Genomic DNA, 17,307 nt, shown 5'->3' on the forward strand with positions numbered 1-17,307 from the left:
GAAGGGAGCATGGTCCAGTCCCAGTCCCAGTCCTAGCACCAGGGTGGTGGCAATCACTGTCTCAGTCGTGCTTGCTTCTGGAGCTCTTGGCCTACAGACAGTGGGGGAATCAAGTATCTGACCTGAATTATAGTCCTGGGTGATAGTGCTGGGACAAGGAGGAACGCTGGCATGGTGGAGCTGTAGTGGAGAGGTAATTCTTAAGGTTCCAAGGCAGAAAGGAGTGCTTGTGGTTACTCACAGACCATGAGAGGAGTAAACACCTCTCCTTTGATCATACCACTTTGGAAGAACTGAAAATTTACAAGTTCCTAGAAATATCTCTGAAAACAGCTGAACAAAACTCCTGAAGCTTGGAGCAGTATACCCACCACTTAATAAAGAGTTCAAAGTCAAGTAATTGGCTGGGGAAATGATTGAAAAGGGGAAAATGAGATTATAGAATATTTCTTGGTGAAAAGGTATTTTCTTATGTCCTTGGTGATAAGGATGATTAAAACATACAACCAGAAGAAGACAACAAAATCAAAGCTCATGCTACCAAGCCTTTAAGAAAAATATCATTTTGTCTCAGGTCATGGAAGATCTCAAAAAGGATTTTAAGAGAAGTAAAGGAAAAACTGGGAAGAGAAATGAGAGTGATCCAAGAACATCATGAACAACAAATCAACAGGTTGCTAAAGGAGAACCAAAAATTTTCTGAAGAAAATAACACCTTTAAAATGAGATGAACCTAAATGGCAAAAGAGGTTCAAAAAGTCAATAAGGAAAAGAAAGTCTTAAAAAGCAGAATGATCAAAATGGAAAAGGAGGTTCAAAAACTCACGGAAGAAAATAATTTCTTAAAAATTAGAAAGGAGAAAATAGAAGCTAATGACTTTATGGAAACAAAGAAATTATAAAACAAAACCAAAGGAATGAAAAAAATAGAAGACAATGTGAAATATCTCATTGGAAAAACAAATGACCTGGAAAATAGATCCAAGAGAGATAATTTTAAAATTATTGAACTATCTGAAAGCCATGATAAAAAACAGAACTTAGACATTATCTTTCAAGAAATTATCAAGGAAAACTACCCTGATATTGTAGAACCAAAGGGTAAAATAGGAATGGAAAGAATCCACAGAACACCTCCTGAAAGAGATCCCAAAAGGAAAACTCATAGGAATATTGTAGTCATATTCCAGAATTCCCAGATCAAGGAGAAAATATTACAAGCAACCAGAAAGAAACAATTCAAGTATTGTGGAAATATAATCAGGACATAACAGATTTAGCAGCTTCTTCACTAAGGGATCAGGAGGCTTGGAATATGATATTCCAGAAGTCAAAGGAGCTAGGATTAAAACCAAGACTCACTGACCAAGCAAAATTGAGTATAATACTTCAGGGGAAAAAGTGGAATTTCAGTGAAATAGGGGACTTCCAAGCATTCTTGTTGAGAAGACCAGAGCTGAAAAGAAAATTTGACTTTCAAATACAAGAATCAAGAAAAGCAGAAAAAGGTAAATAGGGAAGAGAAACCATAAGGGACTTAATAAATTTGAACTGTTTACATGTCTACATGGAAAGATGATATTTGCAACTGATGAAACTTTCTTAGTATTAGGGCAGTTGGAGGAACTCTCTCTATATATACATATACATATGTGTGTATGTATATATGAATGTATGTATGTATGTACAGACAGAGGGCAGAGGTTGAGCTGAATATGAAGGGATATCTAAAAAATAAAATTAAGTGTTGAGGAGAATGTACTGGGAGAAAGATAAAGAAAGAGGTAGAATGTAGTAAAAGAGGTAAGAAAGAGCTTTTACAAGAGAAGGCAAGAGGGGGAAGGTGAGAGGGAATAAATGAGCCTCACTCTCATAGAATTTGGCTTAAAGCGGAATAACATATACACTCAATTGGGTACGGACATCTATCTTACCCTATAGGAAAGTGGAGGGAAGGGGATAAGGGAGGGGGATAATACAAGGGATGGCAGATTAGGTAAAGGGGTAGTCAGAAGCTAACACTTTTGTGGAGGGATAGGTCAAAGGAGAGAATGGAATAAATGGAGGGCAGGACAGGATAGAGGGAAATATGGTTAGTCTTTCACATCATGACTGTTATGGAAGCGTTTTGCATGCTTACACATGTATAGCCTATATCAAATTGCTAGCCTTCTCATTGGGGATGGGTGGGGAGAGAGGACAGGAGAGAATGTGGAACTCAAAGCTTTAAAATGCATGTTAAAATTGTTTTTAAGCAACTGGGAAACAAGATATATAGGCAATGGGGTACAGAAATCTATCTTGTCCTACAAGAAAATTGAAGGGAAGGGGATAAGGGGGGAGAAGCAATAGAAGAGAAAGAATACTGGGGAAGGAGTAATAAGAATGTATGCTGTCCTGAGGTGGGGAGAGGGGAGAGATGGGGAGAAAATTTGAAATTCAAAATGTTGTGGAAGTGAATGTTGAAAATTGAAAATAAATAAATTTAATAAAGGAAAAGTAAATAAATCAGCACTGAGTACATGATAGTTTGTATTAAAGGGAGACTGGATAAATTAGCATGCAAGTATGAATGTCAGAAGGTTGGGAGCCCCAGCAGTTTGTACAACAGTATACATTAATGCTAAGAAAATCAGTTTGACTTAAGGCTGCTATTGCAGCTTTGTCAAGTTTATAGGGATTCAGTATGTATATGTAACATTTAGGCTGTGCTCCAAATCACCCATGGCAATACCAGAATTTCAGAAAAATAATGAGATTATCAATCAAACTTTATTTGATGCACTTAGATGAATCTGTAAGTTTCTGAACTCTGTATAGCTTCTGCATGAGAAATACAAGTGCCCAGAGGGGCAGAAAGGTTCCTAGAACTCAGATTATCTTGCATGTCTGAGTGACTCCCTAACATCAATGTTCCTAACGCCAAACTCACTACTCTTTCTATTACCCTATGCTGCCGTCATAAAATGACAAATCCAAGCCAAAAATTGTGAGGTGCTATATTAATATTATGGTACTACTCAAGTTATTAAGGAGAAGAAATGCCTCAAAATTTAAAAGTCTTAATCAGAAAAAAGCTACAAAAATGAAAGAAAAGAAAAACCCTAACCAAATAATTTCCTGGAATAATATTAAGTAAGATGTTAATAATAATATAATTATTTCTCAGACAATTTTGGCTTAACCAACTCTACTCTGTCTAGTTTTGATCTCCTCTAATTGTTTGGTAGAGATAATATTTCCATTTAGCTTCCTTCCATAAACTCAGCAGCCTATATTTTTAAAGGGGCTTAACTCTTATGAGCCATAACCAATACAAATTAAAAACACAGAATTAAATCTTTTAATGCATAATGACAACTAAATATAAAGATTTCATCAAAGGTTGAAAGACCCCTGCCCCATAAAATGTAGGTAAACAATTGAGCTATTAAATAAAATAATAGTTAAGCTTATTCTTACCAGGTGCTCCTCCATCATCAAACTCAGGATTTCTGGGTCCTGATTCAGGAAAAACTGGAAAGAGAAGATTTGTGTGCCAATCTGTTTTCTCTTCTTCAATCACAGTTCTCTTCCAAAAGTACCAGAGATTTCGTGCAGTTTTACTGAAACGTAGGGAGTAGTTAGCCTATAACGAACAACCAGAAAACTATACCTGTAAAAATATGTAAACTAGGTAATAAATTGATTTTAACAGTATTTTCTTTTTTTTTCAGTTACATGTAAAAAGAACTTGAAACATTAATTTTTATACAACTTGGAGTTCCAAATTTTCTCCTTCTTTCCTTCCCTTCTCCCTCCCTAAGATGGTAAGCAATTTGATGAAGATTATATATGTACAATAATGTAAAACATATTTCCATGTTAATCATGTTGTAAAATAAGAAACTGAACAAAAGGAAAAAAGTAATATTGAACCAGCCCTGAATTCCTGGTATAAATTCTACCTGATCATAATGAACTATTCTTGTGATAAGTTGCTGTATTCTTTTTGCTGAAATCTTATTTAAAATTTTTGTATCTCTATTCATTAGACAAATTGATCTATAATTTTCTTTTTCTCTTTTGGCTCTTCCTGGTTTAGGCATCAGAACCATATTTGTGTCATAAAAAGAATTTGGGAGGACTCCTTCTTCCCCAGTTTTCCCAAATAATTTATATAGTATTTGAATTAATCCATCTGGCCCTGGAGATTTTTTCCTAGGGAGTTCATTGATGGCTTGTTCAATTTCTTTTTCTGAGATGGGGTTATTTAAGTATTCAACTTTCTCTTCTGTTAATCTGGGCAAGTTATATTTTTTAAAATAATCATCCATCTCATTTAGATTGTTGAATTTATGGGCATACAGTTGGGCAAAGTAATTTCTTATTATTGTTTTAATTTCCTCCTCATTGGAGGTGACTACACCCTTTTCATTTTCGATATTGATAATTTGATTTTACTTTTTTTAAAATCAAATTGACCAAAGGTTCATCAATTTCATTGGCTTTTTTATAAAAAAAGGAAAAAAATTAAAAAATAAAGAAAGTGAAAATAGCATTCTTTGATCTGTATTCAGACTCAGCTCTTTCTCTGGATTTGGATAGCATTTTCCATCACTAGTCTTTCAGGATTATCTTGGATCATTATATTGCTAAGAAGAACTAAGTCAATTATTGTTCATGATCACACAGTGCTGTTGTTATTATGCACAATGATCTCCTGGTCCTGCTGACTTCACTTTGCATCAGGTCATGTAATTTTCCTGAAATCCTCCTGCTCATCATTTCTTAGTGCACAATAGTATTCCATTACATCCATATACTACAACTTGTTCAGCCATTCCCCAATCGATGGGCATCCCCTCAATTTCCAATTCTTTACCATCACAAAAAGAGCTGCAACAAATATTTTTATACGTGTAGGTCCTTTTCCCTTTGTTATGACTTCTTTGGGATGCAGACCTAGTAGGGATATTACTATATCAAAAGGTATGCAGAATTTGGTTATCTTTTGGGATTTAGTGGACTTAGTGTCCCAATTTTCCTACATCCTCACTATCGTTTATCATTTTCCTTTCCTGTCATATTAGACAATGTGATAAGGTATGAGGGGGTACCTCAGAGTTTTTTTAATGTGCATTTCTCTAACCAATAGTGTTTTAGAGGACTTTTATGTGACTATAGATAGCTTTGATTTCTTCTTCTGAAAAATGCCTCTTCATATTCTTTGTCCATTTATCAACTGGAGGAATGACTGGTATTCTTATAAATCTGAATCAGTCCTCTACATATTTGAGAAAACAGACCTTTATCAGACACACTGGTTGTGAAAATTCTTTCCCAGCTTTGTTTTTCATCTCATCTTGGTTGCACTGGTACTGTGCTAAAACTTTTTAATTTAATGTGATCAAAATCCATTTTACTTCTTATAATACTCACTATACTATATCTTTGGTCATAAATTCTTCCTTTCTACACCTATCAGACAGGTAAGCTATTCCTTGCTCTCCTAACTTGCTTCTGGTAGCACTCTTTGTATCTAAGTCATGTGCTCATTTTGACCTTATCTTGGCATAAGGTATAAGATGCGAGTGTATACCAAGTTTCTGCCATACTGTTTTGCAGTTTTCCCAGCAGATGTTGTCAAATAGTGAGCTCTTATCACAGAAGCTGGAGTTTCAGGGTTTATTAAACACTAGATTATTATTGTCGTTCACTACTGTGTCTCGTATACTTAATCCATTCCACTGATCCAGTGCTCTGGTTATTAGCTAGTACCAGACAGTTTTGATGATTGCTGCTTTGTAATACAACTTGAGATCTGGTACGGGTAGGTAACTGTTTTTCTTCAACAACCCCCTAGATATTCTTGACCTTTTGCTCTTCCAGATGAAGTTTGTTATTTTTTCCAGCTCTATAAAACAGTTTTGTGGTAGTTTGTCATGGCATTGAGCAAGTAACAATTTAGGTAGTCATTATTTTATTACATATATATACATATACACACATGTATACATGTATATATTTTAAAATTATTTCCTCTGACTTTGAATGAAAAGTATTCTGTATTGTGTTCATATAGTTCCTGTGTTTGTTTTAGCAGGTAGACTTCCAAGTATTTTATATTGTCTGTAGTAATTTTAATTGGAATTTCTCTATCTCTTGTTGCTGGGCTTTGTTGGTAACATATAGAAATGCTGATGATTTATGTGAGTTTATTCTATATCCTACAACTTTCTAAGTTGGCAATTATTTCAACTAGATTTTTAGTTATTCACTACACTCTCTAGGTATACTATCATATCATCTGCAAAGAATGATAGTATTGTTTCCTCATTAGCTCTTCTAATTCCCTCAATTTTTTTCTTCTCTCGTTGCTATAGTTAATGTTTCTAGTGCAATATTGAATAATAGTGGTGACAATAGGCATTCTTGCTTCACCCTCAATCTTACTGGGAATGTTTCTAGCCTCTTCCCATTGCATTTAATAGTTGCTTATGGTTTTAGATAGATACAACCTATCATTTAAAGGAAAGCATCACTTATTCCTATGCTTTCCAGTGTTTTCAATAGGAATTGATGTTGCATTTTGTCAAAAGCTTTTTCTGTATCTATTGAGATAATCTTAAGATTTCTGTTAGTTTTGGTATTGACATTGTCAATTATGCTGGCAATTTTCCTAATATGGAACCAACCCTGCATTTCTGGCATAAATTTCACCAGATAGAAATTTCACCTGTATATTATCCTGGCAATAAACTGCTTTAATTTCTTTGCTAATACTTAAAAAAACCCTTTTTATCAGTGTTCATTAAAGAAAGTGGTCTATGATTTTCTTTCTCTATTTTGGCTCTTTCTGGTTTAGGTATCAGCACCACCTTCGTGTCATAAAAGCAATGTTGTAGGACTTTGTTGCTATTTTCCCAAACAGTTTATAAAGTACTGGAACTGGTTGTTCTTTAAATGTTTAGTAGAATTCACCTGTAAATCCATCTAGCCCTGCAGTTTTTTCCTTTGGAAGTTCATTGATGGCTTGTTCAATTTATTTATCTAAAACAGGGGTTATTTAAGTATTCCATTTTCTCTTCTGTCAATAAGGGCAATTTATATTTTTGTAACTATTCATCCATTTCACTGTTTCAAATAAATTGACATATATTTGAGCAAAACAGCTCCTTATAATTTCTTTAATTTCATCTTCATTGGTGGTACATTCACCCTTTTCATTTTTGATACTGGTAGTTTGGTTTTCTTCTGTTTTTTAATGAAATTAACCAAGGGTTTATCTATTGTTTTTCATAGGACCAGCTCTTAGTTTTATTTATAACTTCAGGGGTTTTGTTACTTTTAATTTTCAGGATTTTCAACTTGGTGTTCAATTGGGCATTTTTACTTTTTTCTTTTTCTAGTTTTTCCAGTTGCATACCCAATTCATTGATCTTCTATTTCTCTATTTTCTTGATGTAAGCATTTCGGGATATACATTTTCCCCTAAGTACTGCTTTGGCTGCATCCCATAAGTTTTGATACGTTGTCTCACTACTGTCATTCTCTTTGATGAAATTATTGTTTTTATGATTTGTTTTTTGCCCACTTACTCTTTAAGAATAGCTAATTTAGTTCCCAATGAATTTTCAAACAATCTTTACACTTCACTTGATGGAATATAATTTGCATTGAATTAGAATCTGAAAAGGATGTATTTAATATATCTATCTGCAATTGATTGTGAGGTCTTTATGCTCTAATACAGGGGAGGGGACCTGTGACCTCTCTGAGGCCCTCTAGGTTCTAAAACTTAGTCTTTGACTAAATCCAAACTTCACAGAACAAATCCCCTTAATAAAAAAAAATCTGTTCTATAAAACTTTTTCTCAGTCAAAAGGCTGCAGCCAAGAACCTAGAATGCCACATATGGCCTCAAGTCTGCAGGTTTCCAACCCTGGCAATACGTGGTAAATTTTTGTGTAGTTACCATATACTACTGGGAAAATGGTTTACCCTTTTTTATACCCATTCAAATTTTCTTCAGACATGTAGTATATCTAACTTTTCTACAATTCTATAAACCTCCTTAACTTATTTCTTCATTTTTTTTTGTAGCTTGATTCATCTAGTTCTGCAAGGACAAAATTGAGGTCCTCCACTAGTATAGTTTTACTCTGTTTTCTTCTGTAACTCATTTAACTTCTTTGGAAATTTGGATACTATGTCATTTAGTGTATATATTACTTCATTATCTATGGTACTTTTAGCAAGACATAGTTTCTTTTCTTGTGTCTTTTAATTAAACCTAACTTTGCTTTTGCTTTGTTTGATACCATGATTGTTGTCCTTGCTTTTTATTCCAAGCCCTCTGATGTAGAAACTGCTAAATTCTGAGTAATTCTCATGGTGACTTCTTAGTAGTTGAATGGTTTTGATGGGGCGCTGGGGTGCATGTTCTTGGACCTCAATTCTAAAATCACATTTTTCTCTAAAAGTCACATTTCTCCCTAACCTCAAAACACTGTCTCAGGCAGTTTCTCTCTAGCCCAAGAACAGCCTGCTCCAGCAAAAATCGTTATCTCCCTTCCTGCTAGAGTAGTCAGCTGCACATATAGAATTTATTAGTTTGAATGGGCTATGTACTGGCTGAACTGGCTGTGTATTGGGTCATAATGACATTTACTACTCATTGACCAATCATATGTACCCTAGACTTAGACATATGTATACTCCCTTACATTAATCTTATCGAACAAGACATTGTTTTGATCTTCCCTGTTGACACTGTAGCTTTCTATGGTGAGGGCTCTTTTGTCTTTTGCTCATTTTTCAGTCTATTTTGTGACTTTTACAGTTGATCTGTGCTTCTGGGGCACAGGGGGGCCAAAACTTCAAAACTTCCTAAACTTCTTGCACTGGGGGCTAGGAGTCTGGTCACTGGCTTTCTGCAGTGGGGCCTCTGGTGCTAAACACTAACCTGCTTAACTGGTGTGGAAGCCTCATAGGTGAACTGTTGTACTGCTGGCTTGCTGAGTCAGGATGAAAGGGCCTTGGTTGCCGATCTATACTGTGGTTAAGAGCCTCCCACTGGCTTACTTGGATACTGCCTATGTTAGGCTGTGTTCCCCCTTAATCCAAATGAGACACAATTTCCCACAGTTTAAGTTATCTTGGGTTGGAAAATTGTTTTAACTCATCGTTTTCATGGTTCTATTCCTCCAGAATTTGTTTTAGGCTTAATTTTTAAATTGTTTTAACGGAAATTGGGAAGAACTCAGGCAACTTCCTCCCTTTTCTCTGCCATTCTGGCATTAAAATGAAGTATAAATAAACTTCCAAGGAAAACTTTTCTGGTTTATGCTGATTTACAGAAGAATTCTAGAAAACAGTAAAACAACAACAAACTTCAATATTACATAAATTATTTACTAAAAGAGAGAAAGAAGGTATGATATCAAATTCCTTCAATGAGACAAATATAGTATTTACACCACAACCAAGAAGAGAAAGGGAACCAACTAAGAAGAAAAAAAACTACAGACCAACCTCTCTAGTGAAAAATGATGTAAAAACTTTGAATAAAATATTAGCAAAGAAGCTATACCAATATATTCAAAATATTATTCTGTATTACCAAGGTTACTTTGTATCAGGAATATGAGGCTGGTTCAAGATCAGGAAAATTATAAACATAATAGATAAGGATAAGTAATTATATAAATCACAGCCAAAATAGATTTTGATAAAATACAATACTCTCCTATGTTTAAAAAGTAGAAAGCACAAAAAGGACAAAAATAAATGGACTTTCCCTTTATATAGGAGATAAGAACAAACTAAAACTAAGTTGCTAGCATTATCTATTAAGGAGAAATGCTAGAAGACCTTTTCAATAAGGGTTGAAGCAAGCATGCCTATTATAATCACCATCATTTGATATAGTTCCAGAAACACTATTACAATGTAAAACTGAAATTTGATTTTTATAGGTAAGACCAAGATAAGGTCTTATCTTTATCAGACCAATTTAACTGACAAACATACTTAACCAGGTAAAAATATGTATATTAAAGGTAGCTAGGTGGAACTGTGGATAGAGTTTGGACCCTGAAGTCAGGAAGACTCATCATACTGAGTTCAAATCCAGCCTAGCTGTATGACCCTGGGCAAGTCACTTAACCCTGTTTGCTTCAGTTTCCTCATCTGCAAAAGGAGCTGGAGAAGGAAATAGAAAACCATTCCAGTATCTTTGGCATGAAAACCTCAAATGAAGTCATAAAAGTCAGACATGACTGAAAAATGAGTGAACAACAAATATGTTGGTGGCTAAATGGAACTGGAGTAAGGGAGATTCTGGAGAACACTGGGATAGGGATCCTGGACCTTCAGACAATAAGGGCTAGTGTTACATTTATAACTGTAAGAATATGTTAGCCCCATGTACATCCTGAGGCCTCACAAGTGGTAAGAACATTTTCTTGTGTGTGTGATTCAAAGGGAGGCAGAAGAAACATTTCTAGTGTCTTCTCCACTCACTCTATGCAAAGGAAAACTTTCATTCTTGCCATGATGGCGAAGCAGGAGGTTAGAGCTAGAGGTCACTCTCTGCCCTCCTCAGAGAGAAGGGAGTACCAGACTAGAATTATATCTGTTTTCTCCCTTAAATACTGTTTGACTAGGAGATAAAATTGGGTTCTATCTAGCTTCTATTCCATTTGTCATTCTGTGGGGAAGACCCAAAGCTCTATATTCAAGGCTTGACTACCTTCCCACCAACTATCAGTTTCACAGTGAACACAAAGAAATGGTAAAGAAACTCATTTATCCAAACCATAGTAAAATAGAACTTAAAGAATGTATATATAAGAGATATATGTCAAACAATGCAGAGTGAAAGAGCTCTCCCATTAAGAACAAGATAATTCAGTTCAACAAAGAGAGTCCTAGATGTCACCCAAAGGAAACTCCCCCAAACATCCAGGGTCTCAAGTTAGGAATGGGGATATGATGGGGACTTCTAGCTTCCCTCATGTCTTCCCAGAGTCTTTTCCTTCAGGAACCTGAAGTGGGGTTGGTCTCTTCCATCTTCTCTCTCAAATATGGAAGCCTACTCAATGATATGTTCAAAGAAGACTCTCCTTTGGAGAATCTACAAAGGGAAACTGGCTGAGAACTGAAGTTCTCTCCTCTCATCAACTCCTCTCCACTCCTCATACAGGAAAGGGTTTTCATCTCCATCAAAAAGGATTAAGTTCCATGCCAATAGCCTATGGGACAGGGGTTACATTGATGCTATTATATTGTTCTTTTTGATTCTGTTTACCTCACTCTGTCTAGGGTCAGATAAACCCACATCTTTTAAAAAATAATCGATTTATTATAACACAACAGTACTTTTACATTCATATACCACCACTTAGTCATTCCTTAACTGACAGGCATCCCTTTAGCTTCCAGTTTTTTGCCATAACAAAAAGGAGCTACTATAAATATTTTTTTTTATACATAAAAGACCTCTTCCTCCCTAATTTCTTTTCTCTATAAGACTAGCAGTGATATAGTTAACTAGCTCAAAGCGCATGCACAATTTAGTAATTTTTTACGTATAATATCAAGGTGCTTTCCAGAATGGTTATACTCATTTATAGGTCCATCAAAAGTGCATTAATGTACTTCTTTTCCCAGAGCCCCTCCAATATTTATCATTTTCCTTTTTTTCTTGCCATTTTTTCCACTCTTATGGATATGAGGAGGAATCTCAGAATTGCTTTATTTTGCTTTCCACTAATTAGTAATGATTTTGATCATTTTTTTTTATTGTGGTTATGTTTAGTCTTGGTTTCTTTCCTTGTAAATTTTGAATTCATGACAAATCATTTATCAGTTAGGAATGAGATCTTTATCAGAGAAACTTGCTCAAAATATTTTCCCAGCTAATTATTTCCCTTTTAATCTTTATTAAATTTTTTGAGCAAAATCTTTTTAGTTTTATGCAATCATAAATTACCCATTTTATTTTCTGTAATCTGTAATCCTCTCTATTCCTTGAATTTTCATTTCTATTCATGAATTCTTCTCTTCATAAAGATTATAGTTAATTTTTCCCTCCCCCATATTTCTCTAATTTGTTTAGGATAATTTGTTTCAAATCTAGATCATGTATCCATTTGAAGCTTATCTCTAAATAAAGTCTGAAGCATTTGTCTAATCCAATCTCTTTCATACTGATGTCTAATTTTCCCAGCAGATTTTGTCAAATACTGAGTAATTATCCTAATAGGTAGGGTCTTTATAGAATACCAAAGTGGTAGATACATTTGCTTCTGCATGTTTTGTACCTGATCTGTTCTGTTGATGGATTTGTTAATTTTTTTTTTTTTTTTTACCAAATTATTGTACCGATGACCTGGTAAATATTTAGTGCCAATTTGCTACCAATTTAGTACCAAGTCATTTTAAATAATTATTGCTTTTTGAAAAGTTTAACTATTTGTTTTCAGTTTTCAACAATCACTTCAATAAGTTTGAAATTTTCTCCCTTCATTTCCCCCCCTTCCCTTCCCCAGATGGCATGAAATCTTATACGGGTTCTATATATACTTTCTTATTAACCACATTTTCACATTAATCATGTTGCATAGATAAATTAAAATGAATAGGAAAATCCATGAGAAAAAACAAAACAAAATACAACAGAACAAAACATAACACAAAAGAAAATAGTCTGCTTCATTCTTTGTTCTGATTCCATAGTTCTTTCTCTGGATGTGGATGTCATTTTGCTTCAAGAGTCCTTTGGGAATATTTTAGGTCCCTGCATATGAAGGGTTAAGCCTTTCAGAAACAGTCCTCAGAAACTGTGGCTGTTACTGTGTATAGTGTTTCTCTAGTTTATTCATGATATAAAACTTCCACTAAGAACTGCTTTCGCAGCATCCAATAAGTTTTGGTGGATAGTCCCATTATTGTCATTCTCTTGAATGAAGTTATTGATTGTTTCTATGATTTGTTGTTGAACTCACTCACTCTTTAGGATTAGATTGTTTAGTTTCCAATTAATTTTTTGTCTATCTTTCCATGGCCCTTTATTTCATATAATTTTTACTGCATTATGATCTGAGAAGGATGCATTGACTATCTCTGCCTTTCTGCACTGGATTGTAAGGTTTTTATGCCCTAGTGCATGACCAGTTTTTGTGTATGTGCCATGTACTTCTTTTTTCATTTGTCAGATTGTTTCTTTCAAGGAGTTGTTTTCTTTAGTTAAGTTCTGTACCCCCTTACTCATTTGCCCAATTTCCCTTTTTAAAGGAGCTGTTCTCTTCAGTGAATTTTTTTCATTTTGTCAATTGGATTTTCAAAATCATAGGTCAGTTTTTCTTCTACCTAATTTGGCTTTTAAAAATCTTCTTCAGATCTTCCAAGAATGCTCTTTTGGCTTGAGACTAGTTCATATTACCCTTTTGTGGTTTCATATGTGAGTACAGTGTCAATGTTGTCCTCTTCTGAATTCGTATTTTGGTCTTTGTTTCCATAGTAAGATTCTATGGTCTTTGCTTTCCTGGTTTGCTTCTTATTGATGATTGCCCTTTTCCTGGCATTTAAAGTAGTTCACTGCTTCTGGGGTGCGGGGAGCTCTGTCTCATGTTTCTTGTGCTGAAAACTGTAGGATTTGTATGTTGTGGTCTCTGGTTCTTTCAGCTAGGAGCTAGAATTCTGCAGCTTACCTGGTGCTAAGCTGACTGGTGTGTGCCAAGGCTGAGGCTAGGTAAAGTCTTTCTGCATTTCCCTGGGGTTATACTGAAGCTGCTGGAGGAGGTGGTGGGGAGGGGTTGTCTCACCAGAGGAGATCTTCTCTTTCCAGGAGCTAGAGCACAAGCAGGCTCAGTGGCTGGTGAATCCCTGTCTGTGCTGGTGTCTTCCCAGTTCCCTGGTTGTGTTAAGGCACACTTGGGGTGCTGGTATTGTTGCTTAAGGGTTCCACTCCCCCCAGGATCTCCTCCTGGTTCACCAAGGTATGGCTGTCTTGGACACCTCCTGTCCTGCACTGGTCACCTTTAGCCACAGCATGAGGGACCCTCCTTGATGATCTCAGCCTCCTGAGCTGAGAGACTGCTGTGCCCCTTCTCTTGACCCCACTAATCCAAGATGTTTCCTGGGGAAATAGTCTCTGGGTTTTTCAAGGTCAGCAAGAGGAGGGTGAGAGCACTTCCAGTTTAGTCTGCCATCTTGGCTCCCAGAAGTTCAAGTAGGTGACTCTCAAACATTAGTCTGTGGGCTGATAGTCTCAGAAGTGACTGCAGTCGCTGCTGTGGATTCTGTGCTTCTCTCTCAGTTCTGCTGGACTCTCATCTGTGCTGATACGTTTGAGAATCTGCCCTGTTGCTTCTGATTTAGTCTGCCCCAGTGGTTCTTACTCTGCTTTGCTATGGTGAAGTCTGCACTAGTGCAGCCTGGGAGCTCTGCACTCCCTCAGCCTTGTGTAATAGTTTGTTCCTGTCAACATTCCAGGCTGTCCTGGGATGGAAATCTGCCACATGCTGTCTCCTAATGGATTCTGTCACTCTAAAATTTTTCAGATTCTCTTTGTAAAGGTATCTGAAGGAATTTGTGCTAGAGCTCAGGTGAGTCTGTGCTCTTACTCTGCCACCTCGGCTCTGCCCCTCAATAATTACTGCTTTTTAGTATAGTTTGACCTCTAGTACCATTAGGTACCTTTCATTGTCATTCCTTTGCATTATTTCTCTTAACATTCTTAATTTTTTATTCCTCCATAAAAATATCCTTATCATTTTTTTCACTTTCCATAAAGTAATCCTTTGGTACTTTGCTTGGCATGGCATTGAATAAGCAAATTAATTTACATAGTATTATCACTTTTATTATATTACCTCATCTTGAATGACTCTATGTGACTCCACAGACTTCTGTCTGTGGGTTTTCTGAGCAAAAATATTCACGGATTGGCCAAAACCAGTTCCCAACTCAGGTATCATTTGGTCGTTGTTTGGGTTTGGTGGCTCAAAATGATTATAAACAGAAACTGTTTCTGTTCTAGCCAGAAACTCTGAAGGTCTTCCCCATCCAGAGTGATTCTTTTGGGAAGCCAAACTAGGCCATCTTTGGCCTGAATTCTTATCTAGCCTTTAACGAGTGTTGTCTCACACAAAGTGAGACCTGGTAAAGACCTTAGCTTAAAAAGGCCAAGGTCTCCCACTGCATCAAGGGCCATCTCCAGTCATCCTGTATATCTTGCCAGGGTCCCAAATGGCTCCAGAGGAGAGAGTGAGGCTGATGATTTACACAGTTTGGTCTCATTTAGATTCAATTAGCTTTCAAATCAAGACATCACCTTCCTGATGTCATTGGTCTTCTTCAAGAATGAAAGACAAGCAATTACCTCATCCTACTCATTAGTAAGTGATTTCTTCCCTAAAGATGAACTCCATACATCTGCAAACAGTTGTTTATACTTCTACTTACACAGTTCTTATTTGTATCTAGGAAAGTAGATTTCCAGGCCTTTTATATAATCTATAGTAATTTTAAATGGAATTTTTCTATCTATTCCTGTTGAGTTTTATTGGTATTATATAGAAATTTGGATGATTAGGTGGACTTATTTTATATCTTGCGAATATGTTGAAGTTAGTTTCAAATAATTTTTGACTCTTTAGAGTTCCATAATTTACTATCATATCATCTTCAAATTGTGATAATTTTGTTTCTTTTTTTACATATTATCATTCTTTCAATTTCTTTTTCTTATTTTACTGTTACATGCAGCATTTATAGTATACTATCTATTACAATGAGCTGATAGATTTAGGATGCAGAATGAAATGTATATAATTTTTTATACAATAACTGAAGGATATTGTTTTGCTTAACTGTGCATGTGACTTTTTGTTTTGGAGTTCTTTTTAGGAGATGACTGGTAGATTCTATCTTTGCTCTGCCCTCAGATCCTAAAGATCTGGACAGTTTTCATTTATGATTTACTGTCCAGCTTTTTTGTTTTAATGGTTTTCAAGAACTTCAATGTTTCTTAAGTTCTTTCTTTTAAAATCTCTTTTCCTGTGGTTTTTTTTTTTTTTTTTACCAAGTATCTTATGTTACTTTAACTATTTTCATCTTTTTATTCTAATGTTTGCTCTGTCATATAGTAATTGACTGGTTAGAGCTATTCTGGTTTTCAGTGAGCCCATTTTTTTTTGGTGAAAATTTTATCATATTTTTTCTAAATATTTTCCAAATTTATCCTCCGGGGCTTTTATTTCACTTTTTTTCAACTTGCTTCTGAATTTCATTTCTTAGTAATAATAGCTAAGTTTTATAATATCTACTATATGGAAGGCATTTCACAATCATTGTCTCATTTAATGCTCTCATTGATCCTGAGATGTTATTATTTCCATTTTACAGAAGAAGCATTTTACTTCATTAAAAAAAAAAAATCTAGGTATTCATATAGTTTTTGAGGAAAATTTTTTTCTTCCTTTGAGTTTATGCTTACAATTATAACAAAGATATTCCCTCCTAACTTAGAGGCATGTCTAGAACTATAATAATTTCTTTTGTACTGGCTGTTAATTTACTTACATCTAAAGCTTTAGCTTCTGAATTGGGGCTTTTGAGCCTAGGTCAGCATTTGCCTCAGTATCTAACTTTTGAATGAAGGTGGTCAGTCCTCCTTGAGTTGGATCTCAAGGACTCTTAAATTGACCTTCACTTGCCAAGATTAGACCTCCTTATCTCTTCAAGGTCATCTTAGGTATCTCAGAGCACAATGCTTGGAACCTCAAGATTATCTAAGCGTGTGCTATCCTGGTATGAACACTATGGTTCCATATCACTTGGGGCCTCAACACCCACCTCAAGGTTGCAAATAGTACCACATTGGGACTTTTTCAGGAGAGCCCCACCCCCTACTCTTGGTGCCTCAGTAGTCAGAATCTTGGGGACTGCAGTGGTCTCTGATTACACAGGAAGTCCCTTTTTACTTGTATTGGCTTTGCTAGAGGGTATTTCTTATTTCCCAAGGGCTTCTCAATGACTTTGTTCAGTCATGGATTGGAGGAAGTAATTTACTTAGTTATTCGTTGAATTTCTTGATTGCTAGCTGGTTTGTCAAGAACTTTAGGTATGTAGCACTTTTGTAGTATTTAGTATTTCTCTGTACCCACAGTATTTAGAATAATGTTTGGTCAGTAAACTAACTTATTTATTCAATGCCATGCTGATCAGACTACCAAAGAATTACTTTAAATAATCAGAAAAAATAATAACAAATTCATCCAGAAGAATAAAAAAGTCCAGACTATCAAAGGAATCAAT

The 17,307-nt window shown here is 35.4% G+C and overlaps 1 protein-coding gene across 5 annotated transcripts in view; it reads right to left on the reverse strand.

Moving 5' to 3' along the window:
* Window positions 1-17,307, reverse strand: part of LOC140497226 (phospholipid-transporting ATPase ABCA3-like) — a 309,351-nt gene that overhangs the window by 228,421 nt on the left and 63,623 nt on the right. For all 5 annotated transcript variants that reach the window (XM_072597909.1, XM_072597910.1, XM_072597908.1 and 2 more), the window contains exon 5: window positions 3,463-3,628. In XM_072597909.1, coding sequence (XP_072454010.1) covers window positions 3,463-3,628 — 166 coding nt within the window. The remainder of the gene's footprint in view (window positions 1-3,462; window positions 3,629-17,307) is intronic.

This window comes from Notamacropus eugenii, chromosome 3, assembly GCF_028372415.1.
Source record: "Notamacropus eugenii isolate mMacEug1 chromosome 3, mMacEug1.pri_v2, whole genome shotgun sequence".
In the NCBI taxonomy this organism is placed as follows: Eukaryota; Metazoa; Chordata; class Mammalia; order Diprotodontia; family Macropodidae; genus Notamacropus; species Notamacropus eugenii.